The following is a 15,892-nucleotide window of genomic DNA, read 5'->3' on the forward strand; positions in this document are numbered from 1 at the left end:
ACTATGTTCATATCCTATTTTTATCAGTGGGCCTGTGGGATAGTTAATATATAGCTGTTAAGAGTGTGCCACAGAAAGGCAAATGGCAAACATATGCCTTTCAGAATATTCAACCGATTAATGCAATTCCCCATACAGGGCTTCAAACTCCACCTCCACAACACACACAAATACACAATATTGTCAAGGTATAGGAGAAGGAAGGTGATACTTATTTACAATGTTTGCATGCTGCCCCTCCAATGCACTATTGCTTGGGGCAGCTCACAAAATTAGTAAAATTGATCAAATATAAAACAATATAAAATCAATAGAAATTAAAAGACCTGGTTAAAACAACACTTAGAAAGTTACAAATGTATATACCATGAGGTATAGAAATATGGTAAAAATAATAAATATATAAAAACTAAAACCCCACCAGATACGAACAGATATATTAAAAAGCTTTTTAAAAATAAGACTCTTTAATTGTTGTGTTTAAAAACCCTGAGGGAGGGAGCACGGCGAAACACTGGCAGGTGGAAATTCCAAAGGAAATTAAATACTTTTTATTTAACCAGTAAATAATATTAATTTAATAAAATAGTAAATTAAGTTCCGTATGAATAGAATTGAAGTAGATTGGAATTCTTTTTAACCTAGCTATGACTGGACCAACAATGTCCAGAGATACTGTGCACACATGATATGTAACTACAATAGATGTGTTAATCAAAATAGAAAAAACTAATGGGATTATGAAGGCTAATAAGGGGGGAAATCAATGTCTGTATTTCCTAGTCTCAAGTTTAGCTAACCATTTCCACTCCTATTTTCTGAAGCTGTCTTATGAAATGTAAGACCAGCCATTACTGAACACTGAGGTGAGAAGGGGAAGCTGCAAATGTGGGTTCTCTCACTAAGCATGCTGGATTTCCCATAGCAGTTTCAGCAAGGATTTGTGGTTTAGTAATGCTCTGTCGCTCCGATCTCCTCTGTTTATGCTTTTTGTTCTAACAGAGAGCAATGGTGGTGAAGAGTTATTCCTTACTATATGCAAAAAGGCCCATAAAAACTCGGTGAGCACAATGAGGAAATTCCTCAGATAGATACTAATTAAGCAAACATATTCTACAAAAATGAGAACGGAAACAACCACCCGGAAAAATAAAAATGGCAAACAATTAGAAATTGCCACTTTGCTGCTTTATAGCATACTTAATTTTTTTTAAAAAAATTCAGTAACACTATTCTGTTCTGTTCACTCTAAGTTCTGGCTGAATAAATTATTGACCTTTGGTAAGGGCAATGTTCTTCAATATTCATTTAATCGTCTCTTTGTTTTGGGGGGAAAGGCATTTCATTCTTGCAGACAGATTTGCCTTTCCTGGTGTTAAATGCAACACTATAACTCTATTAGCAACAAACCTGAGCCATTATAACACCGCCTTTCAATTCTGTTTGCCCTATTAAGGGTGCTGTTATTAGACCATAGCAACAAGAAAGGTCAGAAAATCTCCCATTGTTTTACTCTGTCCACTTCTCAGCCTATCCTGTTACATTCTGTCAGACCATCTAACCTGAAACAGTTTGGTGGGCAGGATGTATAAATATGTATAAATATGTTTTGAAATGAAAACATGATGAATACTGTACTATCAATGGGAATATTGATGATTATTAGTAATTCTCATTCTGTTTCCTCATCCCAGCAGAAGTCCAGGAACTACAGTATTTATTACCAATATCCTCTGACATAAAATAACCATGCTTTCTTGCTATCCTTTGTCCAAACACAAGTTATAACATTCATAAGTATATGGGCCTGCATTTTATTTTAGCTCTGTAAAAAACACCAACATGGTAATTGCAATTTTTAATATATGTATAAGAACAGCAGCAGTATTAAAAGAAATAGGAATTGCAGTAGAGCAAAATATATTTTATTCACCCAATATTTCAGCAGATGGCAATTGCTTAACTGAAAACAAGAAGTATGTATTTCTCCCCTGTAACCTACAGATATACCATGAAATTGATATTCTGATCCTTTTGTTAATATCTTCATTAACTTGATGGAAGCTACTCTTTTAGTGACCAATTCCCTTTTTCAAATACTGCAGAAGATTCCTAATATAGACTTTTCAATCACTGATTTCAGGAAGTTGCTTCTCTTCAGAAAATGGATGCCTAATCCTTTATTTATCTGTGATTATTTCTGAAGCTGTATCCTATAAAAACAATTCTATAAATAAAGATAAACAAACTAGATGCATCCTGCCATGGATGTCCCTTAAGTCTCTGGTTTGCATTCTTCACATGTTGTCCAGCTCTACTACTCTTGTTCTAAAGTATTTGCACTTTAAAAGGACTAGTGTTTCAGAAGTCACTCACTATACCATGTCCCTTCTCAAAAAACAATTATGATTTTCACATCTATCTCCCTTTACATATGCTTATATCAGTGGTGTGGGAAGTCCTGCACCGGCCTGTGTTCCAGACCACATGAGGGCGCCTCCGACCCTCCCCATCCAGCACCTTGCTGCAAAGCTGGTCTTGTGGTAGCCAGCATGACTTGTCCCCTTAGCTAAGCAGGATCCACCCTGGTTGCATATAAATGGGAGAATAGAAGTGTGAGCACTGTAAGATATTCCCCTCAGGGGATGGAGCCACTCTGGGAAGAGCAGAAGGTTCCAAGTTCCCTCCCTGGCTTCTACAAGATAGGGCTGAGAGAGATTCTTGCCTGCAACCTTGGAAAAGCCACTGCCAGTCTGTGTAGACAATACTCAGCTAGATGGACCTATGGCCTGACTCAGTATATGGCAGCATCCTATGTTCCTATGTTTCATTAACATGTGGGATCCCGGTGCTCACCCCACTGCCCCATCCCCTGCCTTGCTGCTCTCTCCTCCTCCTGCTCTGCGCGGAAAGCAGGAGTTGGTGGCAAGTAAAGGCAGGGGGTGGCACAAGGGGCCAGCAGCAGGCCCCCACATGATAACAAGGGAAGCAGGAGTGCTGGTGCTACCCCACATGATAATGGAAGAGAGTGGGGGCAGATGCTCAAGAGTAGACAGCTCGTGTTCTTCAGACATGTCTGTCCAATTACAACTCTGCCTCTGGCTAATATAGAACACTCATCATATAACTACTTTATCAAATATCTGATTGCTCAGATGTTCTTTGTGCCCCCAACATAAATATTGTATTTTTCTACTACAATATTGTGATATGGTAGAAGTGATAGATATTCTATTAGTTCTATTACCCCAACATTTTTGTATCCAAATATTCTGAAAGATCATCAAGCCACTTGAATAAATAGTGCAATGTATTTACACACATTATTTTTGCTTATATGTAACATAAATCATTTTTTTGTATTTCTTAATATTCAACATTCCTTGTAACCAGTAAAGTATGCATTATATTTGTATGCTTTTACTTTTGAACTAGATGACACTATGTACGCTGATCACCTTCAAGTCCTATTTATTCTAATGGGAGGATCTGGCACAAGCTGATTTCTCTTCTGAAGAGATCAATGGGATGCTCTCATCAGTGTGTCAAAATATGAGTGTATCATATTTTTAACATCTACATGAAATGGCTAGGAAAGATCATCAAGAAATTTGGTGCAGAGTGTTATCAGTATGCTGATGACATCCAAATCTATTTTTCCATGTCAACAGGAGAAGGCATAACCTCCCTAAATGCCTTCCTGGAGGTGGTAATGGACTGGATGAGGGAAAACAAACAGACTGAATTCAGATAAAACACAGGTATTTATTGTGCAGGGTCAGAACTTGGGAGAGGATTTCGATCTGCTGGTTCTGGATGGGGTCACACTTTCCCAGAAGGAAAAGGTATGCAGTCTGGGGCTGATTCTAGATCCAAACCTCTCCCTGGTGTCCCAGGTTGAGTAGTGGCCAAAGATACTTTCTGTCAGCTTTGGCTAATAAGCCAGCTCCATCTGTTTCTTGAGATAAATTACCTCAGAACAGTGGTACATATTCTAGTAACCTCCAGACCTGACTACTGCAATGCACTATATGTGGGGCTGCCTTTGTACATAGTCCAGAAACTGCAGTTGGTACAGAATGCGGCAGCCAGGTTGGTCTCTGGGTCATCTCAGATAGACCATATTACTCCTAAACGAATAGAGCTACACTAGCTACCAATAAGTTTTCGGCAAAATACAAGGTGCTGGTTATAGCCTATAAATCCCTAAACAGCTTAGACCCTGGGTATTTAAGAGAACATCTTCTTCACCATGAGCCTCACCACCCAATGAGATCATCTGGAGAGGTACTTCTGCAGCTGCCTCCAGCTCATCTAGTGGCTATGTAGGGACAGGCCTTCTCTGTTGCCGCCCCAGGACTCTAGTGCGTTCCCTGCTGAAATAAGAGCCTCCCCATCTCTGACAACTTTTTAAAAGTCTCTAAAGACTTATTTTTTCTCCCAAGCCTTTAACTGGACTGTGGTTTTAAATTGTTTTAAGGTTGTTTTTTAGTGTCAACTCTTGTTGTCTGTTCTATGCTGTTGTAAACTACCCAGAGACAGAAGTTTGGGGTGGTCCACAAACTTGAAAACTAACTAACTACATACATATTATGTATATAGATTCCAGGGTCTAATCGTATGATTTGTGTTTGTGTGCTTTAGAGCAGCCCTGAAAACAAATGGAATGACTTTTTTCTATAAAGGTACAATGTTAATCTAAGAATAAGCACACATCAGAATTGTACCTTATATATAAGGGAAAGCAAAATTTAATCTAATTCTTTTACTACACAATTAAATCAGTAGAGTCAGTTACTGACTACCCTGACAACATGGGTTGACACTAGAAAAAAAATGCAGTCAATTCAAAAGAAACTGACTTTGGTGGCTCCAAAGCACAAAATAGAATTAATAGGACTGGAATTGATTCAAATTTGTTTTATACAAACAGGCGTTCTTTTATAAAGAATCACAGCAACAGAAGAGTTTTGTTTGTCAAAGTGGTGCAATTTCAAGTGTCTGTGTGTGTGGGGGGGGGGGGGCTTTTACTGAACACTGCAAAGTTGAGGCCCCCAACATATGGGTTCATACTGACAGTGTTTGGAGGTACAGGAGGTGTGCCCCAAGACTATGGTTTGCCTGGGGCCCGGGGTCACCTCTCTATGGTCTTGTTAGAAAGTTCCATTATCAAGAGTTATCTAAAAACTACTCTACATAGGGCAGAATGCTTACTGGGTTCTTTTCTAAACATTTGAGTGTGGCACAAAATTGATTGTGTTCTCATGCATCATTTATATAACAGGTTTCTGCAATATCAAATAATGAGGCGGGAAATACAAACCTCTTGACTTCAGAATATTTTAAGCATAAGCTGGGACTTTTGCTAGAGGGCATTGGAAATTGCTGCAAATTTTAAATTAAACTTTAATTACATTAATATAACAGGAGTTTTCAAAGTGTTCTGCATGCACAGTTTAGAATTGTAACAATTATATAACAAGTGTGAAGTGATCAAGCGGCTTTACTTTAATAGTAACTACCACATTAAGGAGATTTCTAATTACACGACGTGTTCCAGACCAAAAGCCACAATTAGTGAGCATCTGACCTAGACTCTTTCAAATCAATTGAACTGTGGGAAGCCTTGTGCACACATGCCAAATGCTACCATTATAGCAAATGAAGATGATAAACTGGAGAGGTTGAAAAATTAATATGGAGTTTTACAGTTCTACAGGACACCTGCAACACCAGCCTGGTCTTATTATGTACAGTGTTAGTACTGAATAACCCCATCACAAAACATGGGGGAGGACAGACAATCAAACTGATACCTAGGAGAAATGTAGTCATGTGCCAATTTGCTTCTTGAGCTGATAGTAAAGGCCTTCATACAATTATTGAATGGATTCAGTTCCTCACTTTATTTACCATTTTATGCAAAAATACAAATTCTTACATTAATGAATGAATTTGGAAGACTGCTTGGTTGGACTGGATTGGAAGCCTTATTGTTAGAGGTGGGGCCAGAAATCACACTGAGGTATAATAATTTCCCAGAGGTGTCAAAAAGCTCACAGTGATGTTAACCATTCTCAATCTGGCCACTTTCAGGAAGCTGTATAATCACAGATTCAGAGACCAGACTAAATGAGTGACTGAAATGAATTCCTTCTAATGCTTTTCAAGGAGCTTTCTGAGAGATTCTACCTAAGCCTCAAGAGACCATGGAACCTTTCATCACAGTCCTTTAAGAGCCTATAGTACAGTCTAGAGATTCATATTCTGCTCCCAAATGCAAAAAGGAGACTTTGAAAGTGGCTTTGATGGACTGTAGCAGAGGGGGGAAAGATATACCTTGGAAATATCTAACCTGATGGCCTCCACTAAAAGCAAATAAAGCCCAGCTAAATAAAAAATCCCTAATACAACTGAGGAAGTAGTACAGCTAATATTACAGTTTCCCAGGTTGTGGGGAGCTATGTCTGCTTCACTAATGCTGTTGAAAGATGAACCATCATTACAGAGAACACAGAAGAACATGCAAACAACTGTGACAGCCACATTCTTAGCCCAGTGCAGAAAGCAATATGGCAGCTCAACAAGTGATATCAACACCTGTGCAAATCCCTTATGAACAAGTGATATTAACACTTAAGCAAACCCCTTCTCTGAAATCCCTTATTTTATTTATTTATTTATCTTATTTATTTGATTATTCGATTAACTCCACCACAAAAAATTCAACCCAGCATATTATATATGCGGAGGTACTAAGCTGCTGGATAAGTGTGAATATAAGGAACTAATGTTGGCAAATTTAAATGTTCAAAACTAGATGAAGACAATTACAGAATTGGTTAAGAAAATTACTGAATTGGTTATGAAAATTAAGTCATAAAGTGAGTGAACAATAACTGGGATGTATTACAAACATTTTGACTTCACGGAGCAAAACTGTCTGACAATGCTGTATATTCAAGAACAGTCAGAACCTACTGGGAAAGGAATACACAAAAATGAAAAATCTCCCAGACTCTCCTTTATCTGTCATACTTTGTTTCTATACTTTCTCAAATCTGAGATTTCTACAGTTTTCCAGCTTCTAAGATTAATATTTTGTCTCCTATATAGTGAAACCATTTAAAAGCCTGCGGTCAGAATAAAGTACTGACAAAATTAAAGATGGCAGCCTTTGGTGGTATTTATGCTCATTAAAATTGAAGGTGACAGTTAAGGGAAATACGCTATTTTCCTTCTTTGCATTAGTTTGACTGCAGAAATAGGTAGCTGAAGGTCATTCATCACAATTGCTAGACGCTACCAGAGCCACACTCAGGTATAGAGCTGGATCTTTCAGAGAGTCTCAATTCTGAAAATAATTCTTATAAAAAACATTTATAATTCACACTGAACTAATTAAGCTGTCTTCAGTGGATAAATAATTTACACTCTATAGGCCTTGCTTATTTATTTGCTTTCTCTCTGCCACTATCCTGAAAGTACAATATTACTTTCAAAAGACAGTGGTCTTCCACAGAACACTGTTGCCACTTGGGTTGTGCAAATCTGGGTTCCACATGAAACACAGCTGCTTCCAGTGGAGCAAGCCAGTTCAGCTGTTTCTTCCATGTCAACTATAGCCCATTCAATAGCGGTTGATTCGTGGAATGTCAGGGAACCCTGATGTATGATGAGTAGTGATGCTGGTGAAACTCTTAATCAGCCATCTCATAATTCAAATCTATGCTGCTTGTAATGTCCATTTGTATAAGGATCTCTGACCCCGATGTGCTGGGATTCTTATCATTGGCATAGGTAAAAGCCAACAAGTAAAGGGCAAGTGTGCAGCTTGGGAGCACTGCTGGACCCGGCTCTGCTTTTGGAAGTTCAGGAGGAGGTGGTGGCCAGAGGTGCTTTTGCACGGCTTCGGCTAGTGCACCAGCTGCATCCCTTTCTCGAGAGGGCAGAACTGGCCACAGTTACCCATGCCCTAGTCACGTTGCGGCTGAATTACTGTAACGTGCTCTACGTGGGGCTGCCCTTAAAGAAAATTTGGAAACTGCAGCTAGTGCAAAATGCAGCAGCTAGGATTGTATCCGGAGCTGCCTGTTGGGATCATACTACACCCACTTTGAAAGAGCTGCATTGGATACCAATTTGTTTCCGGGTCCAATTCATGGTGCTGGCTTTGAACTTTAAAGCCCTTAACAGTTTGGGTCCTGGATATCTGAAGGACTGCCTGCTCCCAAGGGTTTCTGCCTGCTTGACCAGATCATCAGAGCAGGCTCTTCTCCACGTGCTGACGGCGAGAGAGTCTCGGTTGTCAAGTATGCAGGACAGGGCCTTCTCAGTCATTGCCCCCAGGCTGTGCAATGCTCTCCCAGCTGAAATCCACTCCTCAGTCTCCTTGACAGTTTTTAGGGGGAAAGTAAAGAGGGCTCTTCACCCAGGCTTTTGAATGAAAGTACTGTTGTTGTTTTTTGCTGCTGCTGCTTTGTGTTATGTATTATTATTATTTTATGGATTATTAAATTTTTATATAGGGATTATGTTTATATTTATTTTATCTGTACTTTTGTATTAGGTATTTTAATTTTCAAGATCATCTCTACCTTTGTATTTTAATTATGCATTGTTTTAATTAAATTGTAAACCGCATTGAGATTATTTTAATGAAAAGTGGTATATAAATTGAATGAATGAATGAATGAATGAGTAAGTGAGATCCATTGCACCTGCATGCTTGGCATGACTAAACAGGCACAAACTCTGGAGGTTTCTGCTGTGTTGGTGCATGCTGAGATGTTGTTTATCAACTAAACTAAACCCTTTAGTTACACAGTGAAATGGAAATGTCCTTCTGGATTGCCGAGTCTAAATATTCTTAACACCTACCCCTGCTAACTGGACAAAGAAGCACCATTTACTGTGGTGGCTCTATTATATTTATCGGGAGTAGAGCAATGGTGCCTATTCATCCCAAGCATAGCATCCCTTGCTGCTGCTGGTGTTTCCATTATTGCTGTTCTTCTAAGATTGTGGGCCCCTTTGGGACAACGAACCGCCTTTTCATTCCTTTTGCTACGTAAACATTAACTCTCTAGCGCTCTACGGGGAAAGTACTAGGAAGGACTACATTTCCCAGCACTCTTCGCATACCTTGCCACATGCCTTCAAAACATCACTGAGGCTTCCTGCAGCCCCAAATCTCTTTACTGGTGCTCTCCAGTGCTGTGCACAGGACCGCTCTGCATAGAGGTGACCGCTTGGAAATGAATGCCTTGCCATGGAGCCAGGGGCAACATGCAGACTATTTGTTTTTGATGCTTCAAAGCTGGATCTTTGAATGTTTGCACACGTCTAACAGAGTCACTTGCAAAATTTGCATTTTTAATTAAGATTTGCAAACGTTTTGTATTGAATTGTTAGTGAGTACTGACCATTTAAATTGTGTTTAAATTACAAGTGCATCTTATTTTTAAGTTCCCCAGTTATGGAAGCTCCTTTATGTTTTAACCTTTAAAGAATTTTATGTGATTTTATGTTTGCTTGTAATTTTTTTTTGTTACTGACGGTTTAGGGACTATTAATAAAACTTGACTTGACTTACTGCAAAACCATATACTGCAAAATCTGATGTCTGCAGTAAAAAGTGAACAAATAATAGTCACATTATCTAATATTGCAACTATGTTTTTGTTTCTTTTTCTACAAAAAGGAAAAATTAGTAACTATGCATATTTCTCAAGCATCTCTGAACACAGGGCCCAATCAAAGAGAGTGCATAACTATAGGTATATCGATTTAGTTTTTATATTTTCAGAACACATCGTTACACAAAAATGCTTTGATCCAAAGGGCTCTCGTGCAAGTGGATGGCATTTCTATTTGTGCAAGGAAGCCCCCAATTTCTGGCACCCAGTTTCCACTGATTCCTCCCTCCCACTAAAGGTCTCTGTGCCAAATCCCATTCTACTCTGGAGGGGGTCCCAAGCTTTTCAAAGGGAACAAGAAGTTGCTGTGGAGAGGAGAGGAGATGATATGAAGTCTCTGTTGAAGTGGAATTCCACTCGTGCATTTATGAATTCAAGCCATTGTTCCATTTTAGTCCTATTCAGTATTTTTCTGCACTTTAAAACCAAGTACACAGTAAAAAAAAAGGGGGGGAATACAATTAAATGTAAAGAAGACTAAACTAATGACAAGAGGTACAGCAACCAGCCTCAGAATTGACAATGAAGACATTGAAGTGGCAGATAGTTTCTGCCTTTTAGGATCGATCATCAACAGTAAAGGATCCAGCAGTCAAGAAATACACCACAGACTAGCACTTGGTAGGGTTGCAATGAAGGCCTTGGAAACAGGCGCGGCTCATGAACGTGCCTCCGGGGGGGGGGGGCGGGTGGCTTCTTTAACTGTAAACGGAGCCGGTGCTCCATGCTGCCCAGCAGCCCCTGCGGCGGGGAATAACCTCCACCACTCACCTGGCTCCCATGGAGGCGAGCCCCGACAGCGGCCAGGTGAGTGGCGGAGGCGATTCTGTGCCGTGGGGGCTGCTGGGCGGCACGGAGCACCGACTCCGTTTACCCTTAAAGAAGCCGCCCCCCCCCCCCCGAGGTGAGTTCACAAGCCGCCCCTGCTTGGAAAGGATATTTAGATGCCGTGACGTGTCTATACCTACAAAGATTAGAATCTTACAGACAATGGTTTTCCCTGTGACACTCTAAAAAAAGCGAAAGCTGGACTTTGAAGAAGCAAGCTAGAAAAATCATTGGTGCTTTTGAACTTTGGTGTTGGAGAAGACTTTGATTTATTTTTGTTTGTTTGTTTGTTTGTTTGTTTATTAAACTTCTATACCACCCAAACTTTCATCTGTCCTTTTTTTAATCCTCAAAACTTTCTTTTGAGGATACCATGAACAGCCAGGGAAACAAACAAATGGGTCATAGAACAAATAAATCCAGAATTTTCACTCGAGGCACAAATGACCAGGCTCAAACTATCATCCTTCTGACATATTATGTGAAGACCCAGCTCCCTTGAGAAGTCTATAATGCTGGGGAAAGTTGAAGGAAAGAGAAGAAGAGGGACGACCAGCAGCAAGGTGGATGGACTCGATTACGACAGCGATGAATGCACCACTGAGAGACCTTAAAGGCCAAGCTGAAGACAGATCATCCTGGAGAGAATCTATCTATGTGGTTGCTAAGAGATGACACCGACTTGACAGCACTTAATCAATCAATCAAATCAAAACCACGTATATATAAATATAATTTTCATGTGAACAAAAAATATCTTGCATTAATAAATTCACAGGTAAATTGTGAGGGAAGAGAAAGGTTTAAATAATATGGAAGCAAGTATGACATTACTCACTAAAAACAATCCAGATATTCATGTTTTGTATGACATCAGAATCATCTTACTTCAATAGAGCTATGCTTGGCTACTTGGGTTGCTGAAAGAATACAAAATATCCATTAATTACAATCACAGCTCAATACAACTGTAAGACCTGCTTTTATTGCCTTGCTGTAATATTTATACATTTCTTCCTAAATACTTAAAAAAGAAAATAATTGTTGCTATCAACAACTCATTTTTTTTCCTGTGGTGAAAAAGTTACTAAAGTTTATTCAACCATATATATTAAAGCAGAGTTTCTCATATCCATAATTTATGCTTTCTGCATTTTTCATCTCAATGAGATTTCATTTTCTCACAGAAATATCACAATTTTTCACTCCATAACCAAACACAACTTTCAAGCTCAATAAACACAAACCACAAAGAGAAAGCTGATTACCCATGTCACTCCTGGGAATTGCTGAATTATAGAAGTCTAATTCATATTCTAAAACCAGATTTTGCCATATCCCTCTTATACAATTATGGCTACTACGATGTAGGGTAGACACTGAACAATACTTTTGCCTAGCAAAAACATTTTTTCTTCATGCTAAGTAGGAAGCATAGTGAAAACTATTGCTGCAGATTTAAGATAAAGTAATGCTTTTCCTATGATGAAATGAGTTTTGGGACCTCAGTTTCTACCAGTAAGTAGGGGAATGCTGTTACCCCTTTTGATGAAGGCAAAGGGCAGATTTCTCCACATGTTGGTGGAATGATGGTCCAAGGAGAGTCTTCAGTTTTTAAAATAAACAAATTTAAACCAAATTAGGTTCAGTTGCAATGAGTGACACACAGGGACACCTCAACAGCAAAGTTTGCGATGATGTCATCCACACAGATTCAAGATGGCAGATGCGTAAAATTCTGAGGTGCGAGTGGGCTAGCTTGTGAACCGCTTAACTGATCTGAACCAAATTTGCTGCAGCTGTAGGGACACAAAGTGACACCTCAATGGCATAGTATGTGATGATGTCATCTACCCCCAATCCAAGATGGCAGACACGTGAACGTTTAAGGTGCAAGTGGACTAACTTGCGGACTGTCTAACTGATTTGAACCAAATTAGGTTCAGTTGTAGTGAGTGACACACAGGGACACCTCAGTGGTGTAGTTTGTGATGACATCATCCACCCTGACTCAAGATGACGGAACCATAAACTTTTGAGGCACAAGTGAGCTAACTTGAGAACTGCCTAACCAATTTGAACCAAATTTGTTACAGCTGTAGGGACACATAGGGACAGCTCAATGGCAAAGATTGTGATGATGTCATCCACCCCAATTCAAGATGGCGGACACGTGAACATTTGAGGCACAAGTGCACTAACATTTGGACAGTCTAGCTGATCTGAAACAAATTGGCTACAGTTGAATGGCCACATAGGGATGCCCCATTGATGTAGTTTGTGATGATATCACCCACCCCGATTCAAGATAGCGGGTGTATCAACTTTTGAGGTGCAAGTGCAGTAACTTGAGGACTGTCTAACCGATTTGAACCAAATTTGGAACAGCTGCAGTGAGTGACACACAGGGAAACTTCAATGGTGCAGTTTGTAATGATGACATCCACCCTGATCTAAGATGGCAGACACATGAACATTTGAGGCGCAAGAGATCTAACTTGTGGATCTTGATCTGCACCGAATTTAGTCCAGATGTAGAGACAGTGAAAGGAAAGTAGCCTGATTAGTTCTTACTAGAACAACTTGTATTTACTTAAAAGCAGCTCTGGGGGGAATTTTCACATGACCGCAACACTAGGAATAGGGAGAAGGGGGAAGGGAATATGACCCTTTTCCTCAGGCATATGACCCTTTTCCTGATTTACATATTCTCTCAAGCTGCTATTATTTGTTTATCATATTTTTATACCGGCTGATATAGACATCTCTAGGTGGTGTACAAAGTTGAACATACGATATAAAACAGAGTAAAAACAGTTAAAAATGTACAACATACAATAAAAACAAATGAAACCATTTAAAATTGATTTCAGTTAAGCCTGAGAAAACAGATGCTTCTTGAGGATCTTCCTAAAAGCCAACAGAGAAGGAAATGTTCTTATTTCAGCAGTGAGCTTGTTTGAAAGCCCCGGGGCGGCCACAGAGAAGGCCCAGTTCTGATTCGCCACCAAAGTCAGCAGCAACTGTAACTGGACCTCTCCAGAAGATCTTAATAGGCTATAGGGTTCATGATGAAGAAGGTGCTCTCTTAAGTACCCTGGACCCAAGCCATTAAGGGCTATATAGGTAATAACCAGCCTATTACATAATAGGCAAATAAAATAAAATAATTTCACCTGGAAACATATCGGCAGCCAGTGTAGTTCTTTTAAAACCTGTTTTATATTATCCCTTTGGGATGTCCCAGAGACCAGTCTAACTGCGTTTTATACCAACTGCAGTTTCCGGACTATGTACAAAGGCAGCCCCATATAGAGCACATTACAGTAGTCAAGCCTGAAGGTTACCAGCATATGCACTACTGTTTTAAGGTCATTTGCCTCCAGTAATGGACGCAGACAATGTATCAGCCAAACCTAAGCACTCCTGGCCACTGCCTCAGTCTGATAAACCAGAGAGTTTTGGATCCAGCAGTACCCCCAAGCTACGTACCTAATTTTTCAGGGTGAGTGCAACCCCATCCAGAACAGGCAGATCTAAACCATCTCTCAGGTCTCAAGTCCACACAGTCAGTACCTCTGTCTTATTTGGATTCAACTTTAGTTTGTTAATCAGCCCATTACCGCCTCCAGGCAGGCATTTAGGTAAGTTATGCCATTGCCTGATGAGATTGACATGGAGAAATAGATCTGGCTGTCATCAACATATTGCAAACACCGTGCACTAAACCTCGTGATGACCTCTCCCAGCAGTTTTATGTAGATATTAAAAAGCACTGGTTACAGAATGGAGCCCTGGGAGACTCCATATAGTAACTCCCATTTTGAAGAGCAACTAGCACCAAGCGACACCATCTGAAATCTACCTGAGACATAGGAGTGGGGTCATCGTAAAACAGTGCCTTCTAGCTTCTAATTACTTAGGCGATCCAGAAGGTTGATGGTATAGAAAGGTGCTGACTCTGAACCAGCAGAGCCACATTCACTTTGTGAATTCCCTGGCGAAGGTAATCAGGCCGACCAAGGCCGTCTCAACCCCATAGCTCACCTTAAAGCCAGTTTGAAATGGGTCAGGTTAACAGTGCTAACACCCTGCACTAAACCTCCTGATGATCTGTCCCAGTGGTTTCATGTAGATATTAAAGAGCATTGGAGTCAGTATGAAGCCTTGTGGAGCTCCATCCTTTTTCACTTCACAAAGACTGTTGCTCTCCAAGCAACAGCATATAGAATCTGCCAGAGAGGTAGGAACAGAACCACTGTAAAGCAGTGCCACCCAGTCCAACCCTCCTCAGGCAATCCAGAAGGATACTATAGGAACATAGGAAACTGCCATATACTTAGTCAGATCATTGGTCTATTTAGCTCAGTATTGTCTTCACAGACTGGCAGCGGCTTCTCCAAGGTTGCAGGCAGGAATCTCTCTCAGCCCTATCTTGGAGAAGCCAGGGAGGGAACTTGAAAGCTTCTGCTCTTCCCAGAACAGCTTCATCCCGAGGGGAATATCTTGCAGTGCTCACACATCAAGTCTCCCATTCATATGCAACCAGGGCGGACCCTGCTTAGCTATGGGGACAAGTCATGCTGGCTACCACAAGACCAGCTCTCCTCTCCTGATTGACTATGATCAATGGTATTGAAAGATGCTTAGAAATCCAAAAGGATCAGCAGAGTTACACTCCTTCTGTCAACAGCCAACTGGAGATCATCCATCAAGCCTGGAGCTGAGAGGCCATTAGTCTTGACTCTAAGTCACCTAGAGAGAGAAGATAGGTACAATATGGATAAAAGGTACAGTTATAGTATTCCCCACTATGGGGAATAGCAGCTTCTGGGGAAAGGAATTAAATTGGGTAACTCAGAAAGAAAAGAATAATGCTGCATTCAGACGTAACACCAAACCGGTGTTAAACATGGCCGAAGTAGGAACTCCAGTACGCCCAAATGTACAAAACTGTAGTTACAGGCCAAAAGCAACCTCCGGTTTGCCTGTTCCAAATCCAAATTGAACCTTCAGTTGTCTCTAAGATTTGCTGCTGACACCCAAGGTTTTCTTGCCGAAGAGTTACATTCAACTCCGGATGCAGCCATAACTTCAGTTTCACACTGGTTTTCAAACTGCAATCATAGAGGTGGCAGCACAGACCTGCTTGACTATGTGGCTGCTCCAAGCCTTTGCCACATCTCACTGAGAGCCTCTTGAAGAACCAGCCCCGCCCCTCCTGTCAGCTATGCAGCTATGCAGTTGCTAGGCAGCAGGGATGGTGCCACCCCCCATCCCCGTCTTTTCAGCCTGTCAAGTTGCACAGTCACTCAGCAGCATTCTCTCTCTTCACTTTTTCCCTTGCTCCCCCTACCTGGCAAGCA

At 40.5% G+C, this 15,892-nt stretch overlaps 1 protein-coding gene across 3 annotated transcripts in view; it reads right to left on the bottom strand.

Annotated features, from left to right (window-relative positions):
• PRKN (parkin RBR E3 ubiquitin protein ligase) overlaps window positions 1–15,892 on the bottom strand; it is a 1,235,051-nt gene that overhangs the window by 1,067,464 nt on the left and 151,695 nt on the right. Inside the window, exon 2 of one of the 3 annotated variants that reach the window (XM_053295156.1) lies at window positions 11,365–11,446. The exons of the other annotated variants lie outside the window; for them this stretch is intronic. Within the exon in view, the coding sequence (XP_053151131.1) occupies window positions 11,365–11,386 (22 nt within the window). The 5' untranslated portion in view covers window positions 11,387–11,446. The remainder of the gene's footprint in view (window positions 1–11,364; window positions 11,447–15,892) is intronic. 3 annotated transcript variants of the gene reach the window in all.

This window comes from Hemicordylus capensis, chromosome 1 (assembly GCF_027244095.1).
Source record: "Hemicordylus capensis ecotype Gifberg chromosome 1, rHemCap1.1.pri, whole genome shotgun sequence".
Taxonomy (NCBI): domain Eukaryota; kingdom Metazoa; phylum Chordata; class Lepidosauria; order Squamata; family Cordylidae; genus Hemicordylus; species Hemicordylus capensis.